The sequence below is a fragment of the Calliphora vicina genome, chromosome 3 (genome assembly GCF_958450345.1).
Source record: "Calliphora vicina chromosome 3, idCalVici1.1, whole genome shotgun sequence".
Classification (NCBI taxonomy): domain Eukaryota; kingdom Metazoa; phylum Arthropoda; class Insecta; order Diptera; family Calliphoridae; genus Calliphora; species Calliphora vicina.
In genome coordinates, this window is record NC_088782.1 from 39,174,519 (window position 1) to 39,198,000 (window position 23,482).

Genomic DNA, 23,482 nt, shown 5'->3' on the forward strand with positions numbered 1-23,482 from the left:
TCTGATTTTTCTAACATTTATTGTTCCTTAACGGAAGGAATTGTAAAGGGGAACTGAGGTAAATTTAACTATAAAGTATTTTTTAACAATAGAATTAGCATAATCGAAATGTTAAAATACCAGATGGAAGAATTTAAATTTAGAATTAGGAAAAATGTAAAGAAAACATGATATATTAACAATATATTAATATTAAATAATCCATGATTGTGCCGACCACTAGTCTAGTCAAATCCAAATCTTGTAAATCTTGCTCACAGATCTTATTAAATATTATCTTTAAACCATCATCACCTATTAGAAAACATAACTAATATAAAAGACTATCTTATGGAATGGTATACTTATGCTGATCTGACACAAGCACGTGTCCAAATCTTTTTTCTGTATTTGGCCAGACATACATATATCATTACCATATTAACAACTTTGTCATAACACATTGAAGGCAAATACCATTTTGATTTTATTTATATCAATCGCAAAAATTGGAATTACTCCATAACTCGATTCGAAAGTAGATAAATTGGATCTGAAATGAATTATTTATTTCAAAAACCAGTCAAGCAACAAATTATTGATTTTGAGTAAATCAAAGAAAATTTCCTAACAACCTAAAAATTACGTTAACAAAATGGATATTTTTTACTATGATATGTTTGATAAACATAAAACAATTTTTATCTACATCTATCGCTATCTATCTATCTATCTTCTATATATATAAAATACAAAAAATGTTTCTACCTATGTCCGTTATAGACTCTGAGACCATCCAACCGATTAGCTCCAAACTGGTATCATTGGAAAGGAAATTTTCTGAATATGGATTTAGACACCTAAATTACTACATTAGGTCCATTCGGTGCTTTCGTAAAGAAGATTTTCGAATTTTCTCATACAAACATTTTTCATCTATACACTCAGGTCTCGTTTTATGCGGATTAAAATTTATGCGATTTTTAAATCAACGATCATAGTACATATTTACAGAATTTCCTTAAAAATGTTTTAGCTTATTTTTTGGATAATTTTCTGTTTTTCTGTAATTAATGAATTAATATAATATTTTTTCGTTTATTTTTTTAAACGTATTTTGTTTTTACTGTTTAAGAAAATTAAATAAATATATTTTTGTTGATTTTTTTTATGCGATTTTGTTTTGGTTTTTTAATTAAAATTTGAATTTATGCGGTTTTTCAGAATTTTGGAACGAATCATTAGATTTTATATGAAGCTGGAGTATCGTTTTATGCGAATTCAATTTATGCGATTTTTTTTGGAACGCATCTATCGCATAAAACGAGACCTGAGTGTATATATAAAAATGGATGTATGTTCCGAATGAACTCAAAAACGGTTAGACCGATTTTAATGAAATTTTCAGAATAGCCTAGCGGGTAACACTCTAAAGTCAGACTTTTGATTTTCGGTCTGTGGGCGGAGGGGTGTGGCAAAATCAAATTTTTACATTATACCGCTAATGCCCTATATATATTAAAAAAACCGGGAATCTTCAGAATAGCCCAGGGGGAACACTGTATTTTTGATATTCGGTCTGTGGGCGGAGGGGCGTGTAAAAATCCAATTTTTACATTATACAGCTAATGCCATATATTTCATAAAAATGGATGTGTGTATGTATGTTCCATATGGACTCAAAAATGGCTGGACCGATTTTGATGAAATTTTCACGGACTCTTTAGAAAAGCCTTTGTAAAGTCAGATTTTTGATTTTCGGTCTGTGATAAATAATTTTGTTTACTCTACTTTTAATAAAAACTAACGGTTTTATTCTAATAAAAATTGTTTCCGTCTGCGTCTAGAGCCGCAGAAGAGAACGAGAATCACTGCTTCACAAATGCGTCGCAATGCATCTTCCTTGATAGCAACAGAGACACCTCAACAGCATATCGAAAGGCTAACTAGAAGCCAAGCTCGATGACCAAATACAATTGAAAATGCCTGGCGAAACAATAAAATACAAATCGATTGACACAGTAATGAACGAAGAACAAGTCGTCAATTGTCCTACTTAATTTTTGAATTCATTGGAACCAGCCGAAATGCCACCACATGTATTAACATTGAAGGTTGGATTACCGACTTTTTCCGAAACTGTATATTAAAATCGAGATGCAATATAAAACAGATGTTTTCTAAAGGCCAGCATCGCGGACCGGGTTCAGCTAGTTAATATATATTTAAAAAATAATTGAAAAAAAAAAAGTAGAATGACAAATGATCCTTTTAAAGGGTTTAACATCATATGCATATATTTGTTCTGAAATAACTATTCGCCATCATACACTGTAAATCTTTTAGTTTTTTTACATTTATTGAGACCTACAACATTTATGGAAAAAAAAAGATTATGGCCTAGTTTTACATACATAGTAGGTACTGTCACTTGGCTTCTTTCTGCACTAAACACGGATTTCTCAGCTTTGTTTCAACGGTAATCGCCTAATTACTAAATTTTGGATTTTTTGTTGCTTGACTGGTTTTTGAAATAAACGATTCAATTATCTTTCTATTGGCATTCAATTTGATATTAAAATATTTTTCACTTTTGATTAATTTAAGATGTATATCATGAATTCCACAAAAAAAAACAGAGAGACAACACAAGTTTTTTACCTTGGGTCTTCAGATTTGGACAATATTCTGTGAACACATACCCATTGGAATCCTTTAAATATTTCCATTTTTATTCTTTTACATTTCAAAAAATTCGCGATTTGAAAGCTCTTAAAGAAATAGCCATTTTTGATATCGTAATTAATTTCGAAATTTAAACAGATTGTTATGTTTTTAATAAATAATAAGAATAATAATTTTGAAAACATAAATTAAAGTATAATTGTTATGCAATTGAATAAAATCCTATTTGAAAAGTTGTCTATTTTAACCAAATTTGCTCCAGTCTACGTTTATTTGTGGAGATTAATTCTAATAAATATATTTATTATAAATAAAGATTTAAAAAAAAAATATTTTATAATAAACTATAATTTTTAAAAAATCATTATTTTCAATCATTGCCTTAAGTAGGGTGCAGGTCAATATCGAATTAAAAATGACTTGTTAGTCATTTCTGAAACCCTTTCTTATCAAATATGTAAATATATTAAATTTTAAAAAAAAATACTTTGAGAAATATTAAAAACAATTGTAAAAAATTTGCCATTTTTCAAAATCTTGCTTTGTTTTGATAAAGTTTTTTGAAGTAATTTTTACGAAAGTTATCTTTCATTGTGACTTATGCAGATCGAACAGTAGAAAATAACAACAATATTTCACGATATTTTAGAGCAAAAATCATTCATTGTGGGAAATTACAAACTGTTTTCCAATAACGTGGATAATTTAAAAAATTGTATAAAGGCCAAATAGTTTTGAATTAATTCATTAGATAATTTATTATAAAATATTATTAAATTTATGGAAAAAAAGCAAAAATTTCCGTCATGAACAATTTTATAATGTTCTTTTTCAGAATGAAAAAAGTTTAAGAAAAAAGTCATGTTCGATTAATAATATTTATTATAAAATTCATTCCAAATATGAATTTCTTTTTTCTGTGTAGTAAATTTTTCAGTTCATACAATTTAAAATTTTATTCCTCATACGTTATGTTGTTTTGAATTCTATTTCCTATGAGCAAACGGAATATACATACAGATTAGTGACATCTACCGCTATTAATTGACAAATATTCATAGTTAAACTACTCTTTACTAGATGGCGCCATAAGTAACAACAATATGGCATGTTTGACATATAATCAAAATAAACGTCAGCTGTTATTGTTTATGTTTATTTTTACCCAATAAACATTGCACGCATAAAAACATTATTATGTACAATAAATAAATAGGCAATTTGCATAATTTTCTTCTCCTTAACCAGTGCTTACTTGCGCAACTAAATTGCCTAATGCGTAAATTTATTTTTAGTGAAAAAAAAATGTATTTTTAGTGAAAAAAATTTTGTCATAAAATTAATTTTTTTAGTGAACAATATTATGATATTTTTTTTTTTAAAAACAAAAATTCGGGTAGTTCCGACTTATGGTGTTATTTATATACGTCGTTGCAAGTGCTTGATGAAGAGTTTTCCCCTTCGACTTACAGTATATCTTATCTTATATATAAATAGGCCACGCGTATTTTGTGGTACATTTTTAAGTATGTTATTGTCCACCAATATTGATGAAACATATATGGTTTAAAAGGTTTTTTTCTCTAGAAGTGCACAATATAAACAAATATTTAAAAAAAAATTCCATAAAATTGGCAAAAAGCGGTTTAAAAGTGGTCGAATTTCGGCCACCAGGCGATCCTAGTTATTATAATTTTAGGAATTTTTTCTTTGCAGCACACAAATTTTTTAAAATGTTTGTATTTTATGACAATTGACTTGATAGCACATCGTGTGAATACCCAAATTATATTCTCTAAAACATGCACTTAAATTTAATATTATTTATAAGATTCCAAAAAAAAATTTTTAGCTAAAGTTATTCAGGTAATTAATTTTTTTTACTAATATTTGATTATTTTAGAAATTAACACGTTTGGTTTGAATTCAACATTTTTAAAGAATAATAAAAAAGCATTGATTTTTTTTATTTTTGGCGAATATGAAATTTATATTGAGCAATATAGTATTGGTCAAATTCTCTAAATTATTTAAAAAAATTATTTTAACATGAGATGAAAAACAACATTGTTATTAAGGAGGATTCGTTTTGGATACTAACTCATCTTGGAAACATTTACAATAATGAGTCGAGATACGTTTTTGTTAACAAAATCAATTTCAAACTATCTATACATATATTGGAAACCATGTGAGGAATTTCGATTGAATTCAACACAAATTGTTTAACCAAATAATTTAGATAAAACAAGTAAGAGAGCTATATTCGGCTGTGCCGAATCTTATATACCCTTCACCAAATTATACTTTAATATAAATTTTTTTAAATATTTTTAGGTAAACAAAATTAATTTTTTTTTAATTGTTTTTCAAAAATTTTTTTTTTTGAAATTGTTTTTTAATTTTTTTTAAAAATTTTTTTTTCAAATTTTTTTAAAAAAAATTTTTTTAAATTTTTTTTTTTGGAAAAAAAAGTGTAAGAAAAAAAATTTTTTGATGAAAAAAAAATTCGGGTTAAAAAATATTTTTCTCGATTTGACACATTGTAGGTCCAACTTGAAATATTTATCATTAGATATCCATATTGTCTATATTAATGACTTAGTAATCCAGATATAGATCAAAAATCGAGGTTGTCCCGGTTTTTTGCTCATATCTCCGTTATTTATGGACCGATTTTGCTGATTTTAAATAGCAAACTTCTCGAAAGCATGTCTAACAGAATTATTGAAGATTTGGATCCCGAAGATATCTGGGGTCTTCAGAAAATTGATTTCAACAGACAGACAGACAGACGGACATGGCTTAATCGACTCCGCTATCTATAAGGATCCAGAATATATATACTTTATAGGGTCGGAAATGAAAAATGTAGAAATTACAAACGGAATGACAAACTTATATATACCCTTCTAACGAAGGTGAAGGGTATAAAAATGAGCTGCAAATTTATTGAAAAGTTACAACATTTAAATAAACAATGTTCAAACCGACAATACATCGGATGCTTTTTCATTTTCAAATCATTCCTTATTCGAAATTGATTACCATCCATTACCCTAAGTCTATACTTGATAAATTTGTTTCATGATGAACGTCAAAATGGTTGTCAAGATAATAATTATCGGGTATAGCTTCCATTTATTAGTTTTATTGCTTCGTTATGACCATGGCAGAACTGATTGTACCATGGTTATGATTTTGCTCAGACAACTTTGTCTTGATAACAAACGTCATTTATTGTTATAAATATTTGTCAAGTATCTGAATACTACCAAAATTCGAGTTATTTATTTTTTAAGATTCCACGAAAGTTAATGAGCGTAAACTTTTATTCCTGTAAAATAAATTTTCCAATTTCGACTGTCATGACTAACAAGTTTCTCCAATATAATATTATAACGCCAAACATTCCTCCATCTTTATCAACTTGTGAACATCGATATACCAATGTTTATTGCTGGTCATAAACAAAATATAAATCCAGCAAAATAATTAGCTACATAAATATTCTCGTCCGCCATCGAAATTATATCAGGGCTTTACTTCAAAGTATTTAAAAGCCACACTCTCAAATCCTTTTAAACTTTCATATCCAATATAAAACAAATCCCGAAAACACAAGCACTTTTTGGTCATACATAGTTGGTTTATAGATATGAATAAAGCTTAATATTATATCCCAAAGCTTATTTTAGTCATTTAAACTAAAAAACATGTCTCCGGCACAAAAATTACATAATTTTGTCCTCCGGCTGTCAACTTGTCAAGTCTGCCATAAAAAAGTGAAGACACCCTTGCAATCTATTAATGGAACAACTACTTTGTTGACTTTTTCCCTATTAATAATGCCTTAACTGTATAATATTATATCCCAATGCTTGTATTTAGTTTCCTAAACATACATACATACATCCGGCTCTTCGGCCGGCAAACTGTCTGCCAACAAAGTGCTGCCGGCAGCTTCGCAGCCTTTCAATTTCTGCATTGTAAAAGGGGACTATGTATTTTTTTATATTTCTCATACTATCTTTTGTCAAAAACGATAAAAATATGTTATAATGAAGATATTTTAGTTATTACTTACCTTATAAGCACCATTTAATTGTTTTATTAAAGCCTGTAAAAAAAATGAACACTTTGGAAGCCCCAATTTATTGGTGACTGAATCACTTTAACTGATATCACTTTTTTCCCGCACATTTTATAAATATGTATATAATTCTATATGTATATAATAAATCATACAAAAAGTCCAACAAATTTTATAAATTTCACAAGATTTTTATTAAGAAAGTAAAAAGGAAACAAAATAATTAACCGGATATTTAATGTTACGAAATAATTTAGATTGTAATCTAGATTATACTTTCCTCCAGGTAGTATGGCAACACTGTAAATGCTTCATTTCTAGGGTTCTATATTTGAAACAAAAAGTCTACTTTCGAATCTTCAACCTTTTTTATTAAAATCGAGTTTTTTCGACAATATTCGGGCTTGAATTGCCAATTGCAATAGATAATTTGTTTATGAAATATTTTTTTAAGATTTTTTTCTTTAAATTTTTGCCATTAACCACCATTAATCTTAGAATCTGTAAAAATTTAAAAATAACGGCCGTTTAGGATCCTATTAAGCCAAATAAATAATCAAACGGCAACGCTGAACGTGTGTCAAAATTAAAACTAAGACCAGCTGACTTTTGTTTACGTTTCGGCAACAAAACAAAATAGAAAATCAAAACAAAAAAACATGCAGGAAAATATAAAAAAATTAATAAATCTTTTGCCGCATTTAGAAGATATCGAAGCAATTTTATTAAATGAAAATGAAGCAAAATATATTTTAAATAAAGCTATATATGTTTTACATTCAAACTCCTTGGAAATTGAAACAGTAAACGATGAGTTCGAAGAGGCTACATTTTTAGTACAAGCTTTAGTGGACAAATGTTGGGAACGTATACATACAGGACATTTTAGCGAAGTGCCTCTGGAGATAAGAAAAATCTATGCCTTGGCTAATTATATTAAAGTAAGTTTTTGTTTTGATTTTCATGAGATTTATGGAAATAATCTTTATTTTGATAGATATTGTTGCTTCTGATAGAGAATGCAGAGTACCGGCAAATTGAAAAATGCAGTGAACTATTAGATGACGCCATATTAATTGGCTGTACACAAGACATTTACCCAAAATGTCAGCAATTTAAGGAAAATTTAATGGAAATCTTTGACAAAGAATTGGGTAAGTAATTTTAATTAGTAAAGCATTTAATAAATACCTATTTCTACTACAAAAATGTTGTTACAGATCCCTGCAAAGAATTAAAATTGCCTATAATTGAAAATCCCGCTAGACAAGTAATAAACTGTGATATTTTGCTTCTCCAACATCCTTCTTTGCTGGAATTTGAACAGAAATGTTTCTCTAAACTACAGCCTGCTTTAATGCTTAACACTTTCAATCATTGGCCAGCCTTAGAAAAGTGGCGCGATTTAAATTATATACTCAAAATAGCTGGCAATCGTACAGTGCCTATAGAAATTGGTTCTAACTATACCACCGATGAATGGTCACAACAGTTGATGAAAATTAAAGATTTCCTTAAGAAACAATTTACTAATAATTCCGGAAAGGATGCCAATGACATTGAATATTTGGCTCAACATGAACTGTTTGAACAAATACCCCAACTGAAAAAGGATTTCTTCATACCGGACTATTGTACGTTAGGCTCGAACAAAGATGCTGTTGATATCAAGGCTTGGCTGGGACCTAAGGGCACTATTTCTCCCCTCCATTATGATCCTAAACACAATTTACTTTGTCAAGTTTTTGGTTCAAAATCTATTATACTGGCTTCTCCGGAGGACACACACTATTTATATCCTCATGAAAGTGAATTTTTACAAAATACTTCACAAATAGACGCAAATAATTTAGATGTGGAGAAGTTTCCTCTGGTGGAAAAGGTAAAATTTTATAGTTTGACTTTACAGCCAGGTGATTGTTTGTATATGCCACCGAAATGGTGGCACTATGTACAATCGAATAGTCCTAGTTTTTCGGTTAGTTTTTGGTGGCAGTAAATTTTGAAAAATGTATTTTACACTTAAATTATTAAAAAGCTTTTTTGTTATTTTCAAATTGTCGTAGAAATTAATTGTATATTAATCCATTCAGGTATTGAATTAACCACAATAAAAGGGGATATACCTATATGACATGCATATGGTTTAATTCAAATAGGATTGTCAACATTTATCTTATATTTTATGCTACAAAATGATCTTCATCGTTCTTAACATAAAGTTTATACAGTATTTATTCCTTCTCAAATATATATTTATGATAATGCAATGTCAAATTTCAAAATGTTCAATGTTCAACTCATACACGACCTATATCGAATTCAGCATATATTTTCCTTATTTTACTTTACTTTTTTTTGTTAAAATATTCAACTTAAGAGATACAATCATATAAAATGTAAATGAAAAATAATAAACTGAATTAAGTAATAAAAAGAAAGACGAGTTTTAGAAAATAATCGAGTAGGAGTTATTTTTCAAAGGGAATTTTTTAACATATGTTTTCGTTCCTTGTCTCTTTCAAGATGCATTTTGTGCACCTACTAATTGTGAACTATGCTCATAATAATTATCTTCTTCTGGTACGTATGTATGTTTGACACCGGCACTCTTCAATTGTTTATATTATTGCACACGCAGGTACTTGCTTTCACGGGACTGAAAACTACTGTGCGCGGTTGAATGTTTGCTTTTGTAGAAAACTAGTATTTATAGCTATTAATTTATAAAAAAAAAAAATTAAATGAAAACCAGTTATACTAGTTAATATTCAGCAAATAATGATTCAAATCTTCTTTTGCTTAGAACTTTTATGCGAACCCTGGTAGAAACACATGAGCTGATATCGTTCTAGTAAATAATAAATCCATCATCTGGCAACACGCACTCACAGTAAAGAAGAACGAAAAGAGAATTAGAAAAATAAAGAAAATTTTCTTTGCAATTAAGTGGTAAATTTCATAGCAAACGGTTGGTTGAGTTGGAACAAATTATTGGAAATAAAAAAAACCAAGAAAAACTAAATAAAATAATTTAAATAGTACATTAATTAAAGCTATAAAATATACACTAAAGTATTTGTGTTGTGAATAACTATATGAAGAAAACAATAAAATTTAATTAAAAAAAATTAACGAAGAAAAAACAACCACCGTTTTTCCAATCTGAGGCGGCGCAGAAGATGAATATCTACTTCATAAACGAGAAAAAAGTTGTACACAAATTCATACAATAAATAGAAAGAAAAGTTTCGGTTTTGTGGAAATTTTAGTATCGATAAACAAGTCAAATAGCTAAGAGTGGAAAAATAACAAAATATTTGCATTTATATTAAACCAAAAAAAAAGAAATACACTAAAATAAATCTCATAATATGGCTGAAGTACGCCGCAGAAAACCTGAAGAGGCTGGAGATGATGGTGACAATTTGTCAGCAGGTGCCAATACTGGACCCTCCGATGCCGAAAAACGCAACTCCTCTGCTGCTGAATCCTCAGATCATGTAAGTGTTGCTGCCTGCAGTTTATGTTTTATTAGGGTTTCTTTTTATCCATGAAATACAAAAATATATTTATTTGCATAACTTTCGTTTGCAAATATTTTAATTATAAATGTGTATGTATAGATAAAATTGTAGTGGTCAAAGGTAAATTTAATTTATGTGTTTGTTTGCTGCTGCTATTGCATATAATTTCCATATTGTTGTATACAATTTAAATCCAATTGTGATGAGCGACGACGACGTCACGCGTAAAAAATAGACAACGGCAGCAAGTAAACAAATACACACAGCCAGAAAAAAAAAGAAAATACAATAACAAAAATGTAAAGAATGAAAAAGAAAATCCAAAAAAAAAAACAATCACGGCACAGTGTGTCGAAGAAGTGAGAAAATAAAATTTTAGAGTTACCAAATTGCAGTGTTGCCACTTCATGTGTAATTATAGTATAATAAACTTGCTCACGAACGATACAAAAATTTAACTCGTTTTCGAATGGCAAAATTTAATATAATTTATTAAGCTAAATTATTTCTGTTCGAAATTGTTACTTCGGAGTCAATACACTTTAATGGAACGGTTCTCAATTAGTTAGTTGTTTTATTGTACACTTCACCTTCGTGAGAAGAGTGTAAATAAATTTGTCATTCCGTTTGTAATTTCTACATTTTTCATTTCCGACCCTATAAAGTATACTGGATCCTTATAGATAGCGGATAAGCCATGTCCGTCCGCAGTGTTGCCACTTCATGTGTAATTTTGACTTGGATCTGTAATTGAAGTGTTGAAATACTTCTGGATCAAAATTTTCAACCGACTGAAAATAAATATGTACTTCGTGGTATAATTTCCAGCTTGTATTTTGATATCTACAATTATCCATAGGTTTTCTATTGGATTGGAATCTGTCGAGTGGGCAGGCCACATCAAATCACGTACCTCATTGAATTGTATTCACTCGTTTACTAGATATGTGTTTGGGGTGATTTTCGTGCTGGTAACACCGCTGAAGCACATCGAATGCTCACCAAAGCTTATGGTGACTGTGTTCCATCGGTTTCAACGTGCTTGTTCAGTTCAGAAGTAGTGATTTTGACACTGAAGACAAAGATAGCCCAGGCAAGCAAAACAAGTTTGAAAACCAAGAATTGGAGGCATGAAGATTGTTGTCAAACTCAACAAGAGCTTGCAAAATCATTAGGAGCTACTCAAGCGGCAATTTCAATACGTTTGTGACCAGCAGGATTCATCCAAAAGCTGGGAATTTTGGTACCATGCGAATTGGAGACCTTGAAAGACGATTTTGCATGTCCGAAATAATTTTTGAATCATTATTTGCGGTGAAAAATGGATCTATTACGATAACCCGAAGCGTATGAGATCGTATGTGAAGCCCGGCCAATCAGCCCAATCGACACCAGCGCCAAATATCCATGGCGCTAAAGCAATACTCTGTATTTGATGGGAGCAAAAGGGTCATATCTATTATAAGCTGCTCAAATCTGACCTGTACCGAACGCAACTGATTCGTTTAAAGCGAGCATTGGCCGAAAAACGCCCAGAATATGCGGCCAGACATGAAACCGTAATATTCCAACGCTCGGCCACATGTTGCAATACTTGTTAAAAAGTATTTAGAATGAAGTGGTTGAGAAGTGTTACCTAAACCGCCTTATAGTCTAGACTTCGCCCCGTCCGACCACTATTTGTTTTCTGGGATGCGCTTCACTTTGGAACAGAGTATCCGATGTTGGCTTGATTTGTTCTTGGCCTCAAAAGATGAGCAGTTCTTTTGGCTTGGAATCCATATGTTGCAAGAAATATGGGACAAGTTTATAGCTAACAATAGCCAAGACTTGGAATAAATTTATATTATACAAATGTTTCAAAATAAAAGCTAAATATTTGAAAAAATTCCGCATTTTTAAGTCAATATGTTTTTAAAAACTGCAATTACTTTTATTTATTTTATTTTTAATTATTATTTTCAACAACCTAGCTTATTACGAAATATAATTTTCCAAAAAAAAGTTTCCATTATATTATCACTCACTGTAGATATGTATAGACAAAGACGACAACAAATATAGGCGAAAAGAAATGTAAACATAAATCTAATTAGTGCACAGTAATTGTAGGTAGAAGGCAAAGAAAAGCCCCTAAAGTACTTTTATGGATACAACCACTTCATATTTAACAGCAATAGTTTAGAATAAACATCATGCATGGATTCGTATGTACATAGCTAATTCAATATCCATGACATTAACATTAAACTTGGATACATATGTATATATATAGTAAATAGACTATAGGTCTGCTTGCACCTTCATATCTTTCATTTTTTTTTTCTTTTAAAATTAGTTCCAATTTACCCTTGAATGTATTTTCCCAAATGATTTAATACTATTAGCACTAACACGCTTTCTATTTTCCCTCTACATCATTGTTGGTGTTTTTTGTTTAAGAACAAAATATTAAATCATATTTTGTTCACACATCCCAAAAGTATTCATAGGCTTTAGTGTACAGACAATTGCTATATATTATATATCTACTACATACAACATCAAGACATTGCCAATATTCTTATGGCTTAAGAATTACGAATACAAATCAATATTATTTCCCATAAATATTTATTTTATGATTTGTTGTTTGATAAGACGCTTGTTGCTAAAATACCGGCACCACTGGGGTTTTTTGTTATTGTTGTCATTGTATTGATATAATTAAATATTCTTTTATTATTTATTTATATGTTATTAAAACTAATACTAAATTATAAAGTTTAGGGGGTTGCATTACATGCATACATACTATATATTTCTTAAAACATTTCTTTAAAAATTAGTTTGTCCTCTTCAAATAAAATAATCTCTTTTATTTATTTGGATTTATACTAATCTAAACTGCCATAAAAGTTAAAATAGTCTTTTGTTGTTATTTTTGTCTCTAATAGTTCATTCTTATCGTTTTTTGGCTTTATATTTTAGTTTTTTTTTTTATTGCAATTTCTTCATAGACATAGTTTTTTGATGATAATATTACTTTATTCTTTCATTCATTCCAATTCATACTAAAGATATTTAAATTTGATTATTTTTTTCACGGCAGCACCACGTTTTTTGTTTGTTTTGTTTGTTGTGTCCCCTTATGACCAGCCAATTAAATAAATACACATATTAAAATAATGTAGCATTTTTGACACTACTTGCCAAATGTGGGAAATGAAGTACAAATATTCAATGCGGATTTATACTACACCATTTCCGAATGAAAGTTTTACACTCCGTCTTGAACAATTTTTGTCTTGATTTACTTCAAAATAGTTGTTATGACAAAAAATTATCAGAGCTTCAGCATGATTTTTTTTACCCTTATTCAATTAATAAATCAGCAGTTTCAAAAATGAATTGAATGATTTAAAAATGCTAGACTGGGCATTTGTTAGGTATGACCTTTTTCCATCTTTCTGGCAACATATGGATTCCGAGCTAAAAGAACTGCTTATCATTTGAGACCAGGAACGAATCAAGCCAATATCAGATACTATCTGTACAAAAATGAAGCGTATCCCAGATAGAGCGTTCTGCATCGATCGGATGGGGCACGGTCCGGAATAAAATGCTGGTGAGGCAAAACTTCGCAACAACTTCATTCTAAATATTTTTAACAGGTATTACAACATGTAACCGGTTTCATATCTGGCCGTATATTCTACGTTTTTTTCGACCAATGCTCGCTTTAAACGAATCAGATGCGTTCGGTACAGGGTCCATGTGAAGGCCAGATTTCAGCAGCTCATAATAGATAGGAGAACCATTTTACTCTCATTAAATAAAGAGAATTACCTTAGCGGCATGGGTATTTGGCTTTGATGTCGATTCGGCTAGTTGGCAGGTCATCACATACGATCTCTTACGCTTCGGGTTATCGTAATGGATCCATTTTTCATCGCAAGAAATGATTCGTTGCAATAATTATTTTCTTTTATAGTGTTCAAACATTATTTCGGACATGCAAAATCATCTTTCAAAGTCTCTAAAGGTAGGGTCACACATGGCAAATATATAAATTTTTGGAATAAATAAAAGAATTCAAATATATTTTATTTAGTGGTTACGTCTTTTTCGTCAAATATTTGTCATGTGTGACCCTACCTTTAGCTTCAATTCGTATGGTTCTCAATTTCCCTGCTTTTGGATGAATCCTGCTGCTCGCAAACGTTTTGAAATTGGTGCGCTTGAGTAACTCCCAATTATTTTGCAAGATCTTGCTGAATTTGACAACAATCTTCATGCCTCCAATTCTTGGTTTTCAAACTTTTTTGGCTGGCCTGGGCTATCTTTGTCTTCCCATCTAATTTCTGAACCACACAAAACCATCTCTCGCACGTTGAAACTGACGGAACACAATCACCATAAGATTTGGTGAGCAATCGGTGTGCATCAACGGCGAAGTAAAGTAAACGCGAAATAAAGCAAAACTTGCCGCATATGACGCTTTGTTGTTACAAAATTCGACATTTAGTCCCCATCCCTGTGAAACATTTGCTGCAAAAATTTTGAGTTTGATGATGAAAGGGAAAAGAGGAATGGAAAAGGGTACTTTGTTTCATGTACATGAAGTTTTTGTTGAGTTGTCATTCACATTCATTCGTTCGTATACGTTCTGTACAGAAATGTCAAAAACGGAAAAGCAAAAACTTAACTGTGTGGACACGAATGCAGTTTCAAAAGAGAATTTAAAAATGTTTTGCAGCAAATGTTCCACAGTGTGGACCGGGACTTTCGAAGCAAAAAAAACAGCTTATTGTTTGCTCTATAATGCTAAATAACTAAGTGAGAAAAAATTACAGATATTTAAAATTTTTCCCCAGGAAAGATTTCTCAACAACAGTGGAACTGTTACAACAACAATATTTTTTAGTTTTCTTCTACATCTTGATTAGCAGAATTCAAAATTTCTAATAGTTCATATTTGTACAAATTAGACTTGAGGTTTCGTCCACAGTAGAAAGCCTTACTCTGTTACGATTTCAAAACAAAATTTTAAGTAATATTTTGATGGGATTTCAATATTTAAGCAACATTAAACATTATCTATTATTTGTTTTTTCCTACAGGTTGATTCAGAAGAAGAAGGAAAATTACCAGAAGAGAAATTTGTTGAAGAATTGTCCAAAACATTACCACAGGGTACTGATAAAACGCCAGAAATATTGGATTCAGCACTAAAGGATTTACCAGACAGGTGAGTAAATAAACAAATAAATCTTACAGGTGGTTTTCATCATTTTATTTTGTAAATATGTAGTAGAATAAATAGTAATCAAAACAAATAAAAGAAAGAATTGAAAACGTTTAAAGAATGTTCTTTTATTATTGCTTTCTGTGTGTATGGAATTATAAATATGTAAATTGTATACAAAATAAATACACAAACTAATAAAATTATCTATTACTTTTCGTTTTGTCTATATTTAGATGGAAAAATTGGGTAATACGTGGTATTTTCACATGGATTATGATATGTGGCTTTTGTTTAATTATCTATGGTGGCCCATTAGCTTTAATGATTACGGTAGGCTATAAATAAAATAAAATATTGTTGTATTTATTGTATTTTATAATAAATTTTTATAATTTTTTTGTTACAGACCTTGCTAGTGCAAGTGAAATGTTTCCAGGAAATTATCTCAATTGGTTATCAGGTTTATCGTATACATGGTTTGCCCTGGTTCCGTAGTTTATCCTGGTATTTCCTATTGACATCGAATTACTTTTTCTATGGTGAAAATTTGGTCGATTACTTTGGTGTCGCCATAAATCGTGTGGTATGTACTTATATTTGTCCTTAGGTTTGATAAATTTTATAATTATCTGTTTTAATTTTATTACTTTTCCATAGGGATATCTAAAATTTATGGTCACTTACCATCGTTTCCTTTCATTCGCTTTGTATTGCATTGGTTTTGTATGGTTTGTGTTGTCATTGGTTAAAAAGTACTACATGAAACAGTTCAGTCTTTTTGCTTGGACTCATGTGTCTCTGTTGATTGTGGTAACACAAAGTTATTTGATAATTCAGAATATATTTGAAGGTAAGTTCAATTATTATGAACTTTTTAAACAAGTTATTTTAGAGAAATCTTTTATTTAAAAGGTACTTTTATTTAAAAGGTACTTTTATTTAAAAGGTACTTTTATTTAAAAGGTACTTTTATTTAAAAGGTACTTTTATTTAAAAGGTACTTTTATTTAAAAGGTACTTTTATTTAAAAGGTACTTTTATTTAAAAGGTACTTTTATTTAAAAGGTACTTTTATTTAAAAGGTACTTTTATTTAAAAGGTACTTTTATTTAAAAGGTACTTTTATTTAAAAGGTACTTTTATTTAAAAGGTACTTTTATTTAAAAGGTACTTTTATTTAAAAGGTACTTTTATTTAAAAGGTACTTTTATTTAAAAGGTACTTTTATTTAAAAGGTACTTTTATTTAAAAGGTACTTTTATTTAAAAGGTACTTTTATTTAAAAGGTACTTTTATTTAAAAGGTACTTTTATTTAAAAGGTACTTTTATTTAAAAGGTACTTTTATTTAAAAGGTACTTTTATTTAAAAGGTACTTTTATTTAAAAGGTACTTTTATTTAAAAGATTGCAACTTGTTGACTTTCATTGTATATTTTATGTCTTCAATAAAAAATTTTATGATAACATCTAACACCAAACATTTTTTATATTTGCCAGGTTTAATATGGTTCATTGTGCCCGTCTCCATGATTGTTTGCAATGATGTCATGGCCTACATGTTCGGTTTCTTCTTTGGCAAGACACCACTCATCAAGTTGAGCCCGAAAAAGACATGGGAAGGTTTTATAGGTGGTGGTTTTGCCACCGTTTTGTTTGGCATTTTATTCTCGTTAATCTTGTGTAATTATCAATATTTCATTTGTCCCATTGTCTACTCAGAGGAATTGGGTAGCATGTCTATGAGTTGTGAACCAGGTTATTTATTTACCGCCCAGGATTATAGTTTGAGTGTGGTAAGTTTTATAATAAAACAGAATTAATAATTGTTTTTTACGGCTGTATTTTTGGTTTATTCTACTTTTTTTAGTTTGGCATTGGTAAAAGCATTAAGGTGGTACCATTTATATGGCATTCAATTGCTTTGAGTTTGTTCAGTTCCATAATTGGACCATTTGGTGGTTTCTTTGCTTCTGGTTTTAAGAGAGCATTTAAAATTAAGGTAAATTATTTAGCTTTTGTGGTAGTTTAGTTTTGGTTTTTATTAAAAATTATTTCATTCCTTTGTAGGACTTTGGTGATATGATTCCTGGACATGGCGGTATTATGGATCGTTTCGATTGTCAATTTTTAATGGCCACATTTGTTAATGTTTACATTTCTAGTTTCATAAGAACTCCATCGCCTTCCAAGTTATTAACACAGGTAAATATTTAATATAGTCATACTTCTTAAATATATTAAAATTAAATTGCCTTTTGTTTTCAGATTTACAACCTTAAACCCGAACAACAATTGCAAATCTTTCAATCACTTAAAGAATCACTTGGTGATATGTTAAATTAAGATATTTTGATGTGAACAACAGCAACTAATAACATCAATAACTCCTCCTAATACTATATCTCGTTCGTTCTTTAGAGTAATCGACAACAAAAAGTTTTATGTATGAATGCAAAGCGTTTTTTTTTATATATATTGTTTATTTAATCCTTTTTTTTTTTTTTGTTATTTTTTACAATTTGTTTCTGCTGCTAATTGATTTTGTGTGAAATAATATTTAAAGTAATTTTTAACTAATAATTATAATACTATTAATAGTAATTTAATACAATTCTAGCCGAAGTTAGCTTTAGTTAATTTTAAACATAGTTCTTTTTTTAATTTCACTGTTTTAGATTTTATTATTATTTTAATTTTTTTTGTGTATTACAATTATTATTTTATTGTAATTCATTAAATAAAAGAATTTACATACATTTTATGTACCAATCGAAAACAACAAACCCTGCATCTACACTTGAGTAAATGAGTAATAAATATTTTTAAAAACAAGTCAAAGTAGTAAAAGAAAAAAGAAAAGAGAGACATATTTTTTTGTAATGAATTTTAAGCTAGAATTTATTTATTAAATAAAACGAAAAGAAAAACTCTTTTGAGTTTTGTATCTTTTAAAGCAAGTAAAGTAAAAATATTCCATTTAATTTAACGAAAAAAAAAATACTACATTCAAAATTTTGTTACATAAACAAAATGAAAATATATCGAAACAAACAAGAAATAACTTTATTTAAGTTTATTTATAATAAGTTTAATAAGTAATTAACAAACAAAAAATTATATAGTCTGCTTGAAATAATAAAAATTTTAAGGCTTTATGTACCAAAAAAAATAAACAACATGATTTAAAATATTAAAAAGGTTTTACTTATCTTATGTGTGGAATTATTTCTTAATTACGATTTCTTAACTTTTTTTTATTAAATGAAAACATTTGTAAGCTTTTAAAGGATTTGTAAAACCTTTCAAATATTTAACAGCCCTACTTTATGAAAAATAAATAAAATATTTAAATGTTAAAATCAGCAAATTGTTATAAAAATCATGTCTATGCACAACAACAAAAATTAGCCAAAATATTAAAAAATTGTAAACGATTTTCGGTCCATTTTTGTAAACCGAACGAAAATAAATAGTATAATTCAAAAGTTTCAGATTATATTTCAGAAATGGAATGTAAACTTCCTAAAAATTAACTTCTGATACATATGTATTTATTATTAGAAATTTCTGAAATACAATTAAAAACTTTTGAAATACATATAATTTTTTCGAAAATCTTTGAAAAATATTTTACAAACTGAATGTTTTACTTAAAAATTTGTTCGACGAATTTTTGTTGTCACAAACATTTAAGAGCCCATCTAGACTGTGGCCGTATTACTAAGTTTTGTTAGTGGTATCTGACTCCAATAGTAGTGGCGACTTTAAATTGAACGGGCGTCTACAATAATAAACTGTTTTTATGCCCTTCACCATGAGTGTTAAGGGTATATTCCGTTTGTAGTTTCTACATTTTTCATTTGCGACCCAATACAGAATATATATTATGGATCGTTATAGATAACTTACATATCAGCCCAATTATGAATAAAAAATTCGCTGGGAGTTTGTTTCCCTGTAGTTTTTTCGCATTGAATTTACATAGGAAAAATGGGAAAAGGGAGAAAACTCCCGGGGAATTTTTATTCATAATTGGGCTGATATGATATCAACTAAAGTCCTGGTTCGGTTGCTATTTAAATTCGGCAAAATCGGCCCAGAAATGGATGATATAAGCAAAAAACCATGAATACCTCGATTTTTGATATAAATCTGCATTAATAAGTCATTAACATAGACAATATAAATATCTAATGATAGACATTTCAACGAAGTCTATAACGGACCGACGACAATGGATCAAAATCGTGAAAAATATTTTTATTTCCAAAATATTTTCATTCACAATTTTTTAAAAAAAAAAAAAATTTCACTTAAATTATTTTTCACCAAAAAAGTATATATTGGTAAAGGGCATATAAGATTCGGCATAGACGAATATAGCTCTCTAACTTGTTTCTGTTTGTCAGTTTGTGCTAATTACTTCCGGTGTCGACATCTGATACCAAAAGTACTGTAGACTTTAAATGTGCAGTAAGCCACTTTATACACAGTTCCGTAGAAATTATTTGCACCGCCAATTTCTACAGCGGCACCGGATAAAGGTAGTATCGGCTTTAAATTGCTATTGGAACGATATAGAATTTGTTCATAATTTCGAACAGAAATCATGTTATTTTGTTGCATTCTAGATGCTATGCAAATAAACAGTTCTTTCGGCACACTTTTAATATTTTCTTTAAAATAACACACTTGAGCCAACCAATTTTTATCGCAGCATCAACCCCAAAATCAATGCAAACTTTAAACTGGCTGTGAGCCGCTTTTGATTTCAATCTTAAAATGGATGCCGACCGCAATAAAGTTGCGTTGTCAGTTTCCAAAATGGTATTACAAATCGCAATTGGCAGCTATAATTTTCTGTTGCCAAATTGGCAATCAGAAATCGCATTCGTAATAAAAAATAAATTTCAAATGCTTTTTAACTTTCGAGTAAATTTTCATACATTTTATTCGAAATCGAAAGTATTCGCTTTTATATGAATCCGAGAAATTGAATCAGTTTTTTCTGTCATGAACATAAACCGCTTTGATATCGAATAAAATTGATCGCAAGTTTCTTATTTGACATTACTTCATTTTTTGAAACGATAGATCATTCAATCACAAATGTGGTAATTCGGACAGGCAAAATTTTACGACGGTATTGGCGGCTTTAACATGGCAGTGAGCCACTGTATTAAAACATTAAAAAAAAAGAATTTCGACTTGAAGTAATTAATTAAGAAATTTTCGACCACAGTAGAATTTGTTTAATTTAAGATTTTTATTGTTGTGTATAGATAAAATGGAAAAACCAGTAACTGGGGGGTTATTATGTAACTCCTTTCGAAAAGAAATTCGTTCGAATTTGTATACTTTATACATAGTATTTCGAAAGTGTTTCGATTCGAATCGAATTACATAATAACCCCCCTGATTCGAAGATAAAAGTGTTCGAATTTTTAATGCCAAATTCATTGTAATTTGAAAATGGTTTCTTTTGTAACGTATTACAGAGTAACACGCAAAAAGTATGAAAAATATATTATGCAGTTTTAAATATATATTTTGTATAATTTTCCTTAAATTTTGTGCAATATAATAATATATAATTTTTTAATAAAAAAAAATTTATAATTTTTCAGATCCTAAACAAAATTAATAAATATTTTTTATACAAACATAATAACAACAAAAAAATCCTAAAACTTAAATGTATTAAACAGAAGAAAAAAAATAATAACAAACGTGTATTTAAATAATTAGCAGTTTTATAAAATGTTATACTACATAAATATTTATTATACGCAAAGAAGAAAAAAAAAACGGTGTCTAAAAGATAAACTAAATTGTCTCAAACACCTTAATTGTTTTTAAATCTATAACAACCATTTTACTAAAAAAAATTAACTTTAAAACACATACTTCTTCTCCTCCTTCACTATACTATTGTACTACACTACCCCCTAAATCTACTAAATGTGGTTTTACAAATTATATCTCATTATTAGTCTATAGTCTATAATGTTGAAAACGTATAAAAATTAAATAATATAGAATAAAAAGAACAAATGATTAACTATTTAATATTACAAATAAGTTTAGCATAATTTATGATTGAGAGATTTGTAATTGAATTTATAAATTTGTTGAGAATACATTACAGAAACTTAGACGAACAAAGGAAATGCAATTTGAGTTTTTAACTAATATTAAAAAAAGGATATGAAGGATAAATTTAGATATGAAACGTATGGTTATATTTTACGAGTACATATTCTTTTAAAAGACAAAGAAATTGCAAAATAAAGTGAACAAACATTTTTGTGTAATATAAACGTAATGAAAAGTAACGTCTAAATAAATTATTTAAATGTAAAATAACAAAATAAATAAATGTTTTTCTTTAAAATAGAAATGTAATTTTCAATTTAAAACTTTTCCACTATACATACTTATCAAAATATAGGTTTGTGGAATTAATGTTTAAATATGATTTCGGACACGTATAACCTGGAGGTCCAATTATCACACACCCTTCAGTTGAAAATTTAGTTCAGTGATGAAAGACACTATTAAAATTCTCAAGCTATTGTCGAAACACCATTACATCCAGAAAAACTCACGGTTTGGTGAGCTATAGAGACAGGGTGGAATCACATGTCTTCACGAATAACAATGGTCAGAATGTTACAGTCAACGGTGAGCGGTAGTGATGAGCGATCCGATTATAGCAGCAGAATGTGGAATACATTTAATCGTAGTTATATTCGAGTTATCTTCCAAAAGTCGAGAAGTAAATGAATTACTTAGTTATTGGGTGGGTAGAGTTGGTTCATCTTAATTAGGAATTTTTTTTTATAATGGATGAATCTGGTGCAATATTTTTGAATCCCTTCAAATCCACATAAAGTTAAAAAATCTTTCCATTTTTATACTCTACACAACCATAGTGGGGAGGGTATAATGAGTTTATGCAGATGTTTGTAACGCCCAAAAAAATTGGTCTAACACCCACCTTAAAGTATACCGATTGACGACTTAGAATCACTTTCTGCGCCGATTAAACGATGTCCGTCCGTTCGTCTGGCTGGTTAGCTGGCTAGCTGTCCATGTAAACCTTGGGCGCAAAGTACAGGTCCCAATTTTGAAGATATTTCGATCAAATTTAGTACATATAATTTTTTCGGCACAACGATTGAAACTGACAGAAATCGGTCCATTATTTCACCTAGCCCCCATACAAATGTCCTCCCGAAATTTGACTTTATCGGTCATAAATGTTTAATTTATATATGTATCTCCATATATTTCGTTCCAAATAAGTTTTAATATACGAAATTTATGTCACCAAATTTTGTTACGATCGGTCCATAATTAATCATAGTTCTCATATAGAACCGCTTCCAAAAATCACTTTAACGTGCATAAATCTCTTAAAAATGTTGGTATACACACAAAATTCACCATAAATAACTTTCATATAGACATAAATCCCATATAAGGCCCACTTCCGAAAATCACTCACGACATTTTAAAAGAAAAATGGTTTTGCTCATTTACTTGGTGTAGGGTATTATATGGTCCGGCTTGACCGACCATACTTTCTTACTTGTTTTTAATAATTCGATATCTCGGGAAATATAGTATTATCGTAACGAAATTACTCAAGGTAGGAGCTGAGGTGCTTTAAAGTTGATTTACAATCGTTCAGTTTTGTAGTTGAAATGGTGGCCAATGGGTGGTCCCTCAAAGTGGTTCATCTCGGATCTCCCATTTTTTTAAAAAAAATCACCAAGAATGGATTTTTGATCCGAATGAGCTGAAATTCGGAAATTCGCACATGTGTATTTTTTTAATTTTGCTCCATCTTTTTTTTTTTTGATGTTACGGGCGTACAGAAGGTCCAACATTTTGTTTAAAATATCAGCTACTTGCTAACAGTTATCTCGTCCCTATAAAAAGTTACACGCATCTAAAGTTGG

General features: G+C 29.3%; 2 protein-coding genes across 2 annotated transcripts; both read left to right on the top strand.

Moving 5' to 3' along the window:
* The first annotated feature begins 7,416 nt into the window (after positions 1–7,416).
* On the top strand, positions 7,417–8,891 carry JMJD5 (Jumonji domain containing 5). The gene is made up of 3 exons (XM_065504951.1): positions 7,417–7,698; positions 7,755–7,911; positions 7,978–8,891. The coding sequence occupies exons 1-3, from the start codon at positions 7,417–7,419 to the stop codon at positions 8,754–8,756; spliced, it is 1,218 nt and encodes a 405-aa protein (XP_065361023.1). The 3' UTR covers positions 8,757–8,891.
* Positions 8,892–9,756: 865 nt separating this feature from the next.
* On the top strand, positions 9,757–21,894 carry Cds (CDP-diacylglycerol synthase). The gene is made up of 9 exons (XM_065504311.1): positions 9,757–10,260; positions 15,387–15,514; positions 15,748–15,844; positions 15,921–16,097; positions 16,172–16,364; positions 17,013–17,308; positions 17,383–17,514; positions 17,583–17,717; positions 17,781–21,894. Exons 1-9 carry the CDS (start codon positions 10,132–10,134, stop codon positions 17,856–17,858), a joined length of 1,365 nt encoding a protein of 454 aa, XP_065360383.1. The 5' UTR covers positions 9,757–10,131; the 3' UTR covers positions 17,859–21,894.
* The last annotated feature ends 1,588 nt before the right edge of the window (positions 21,895–23,482 follow it).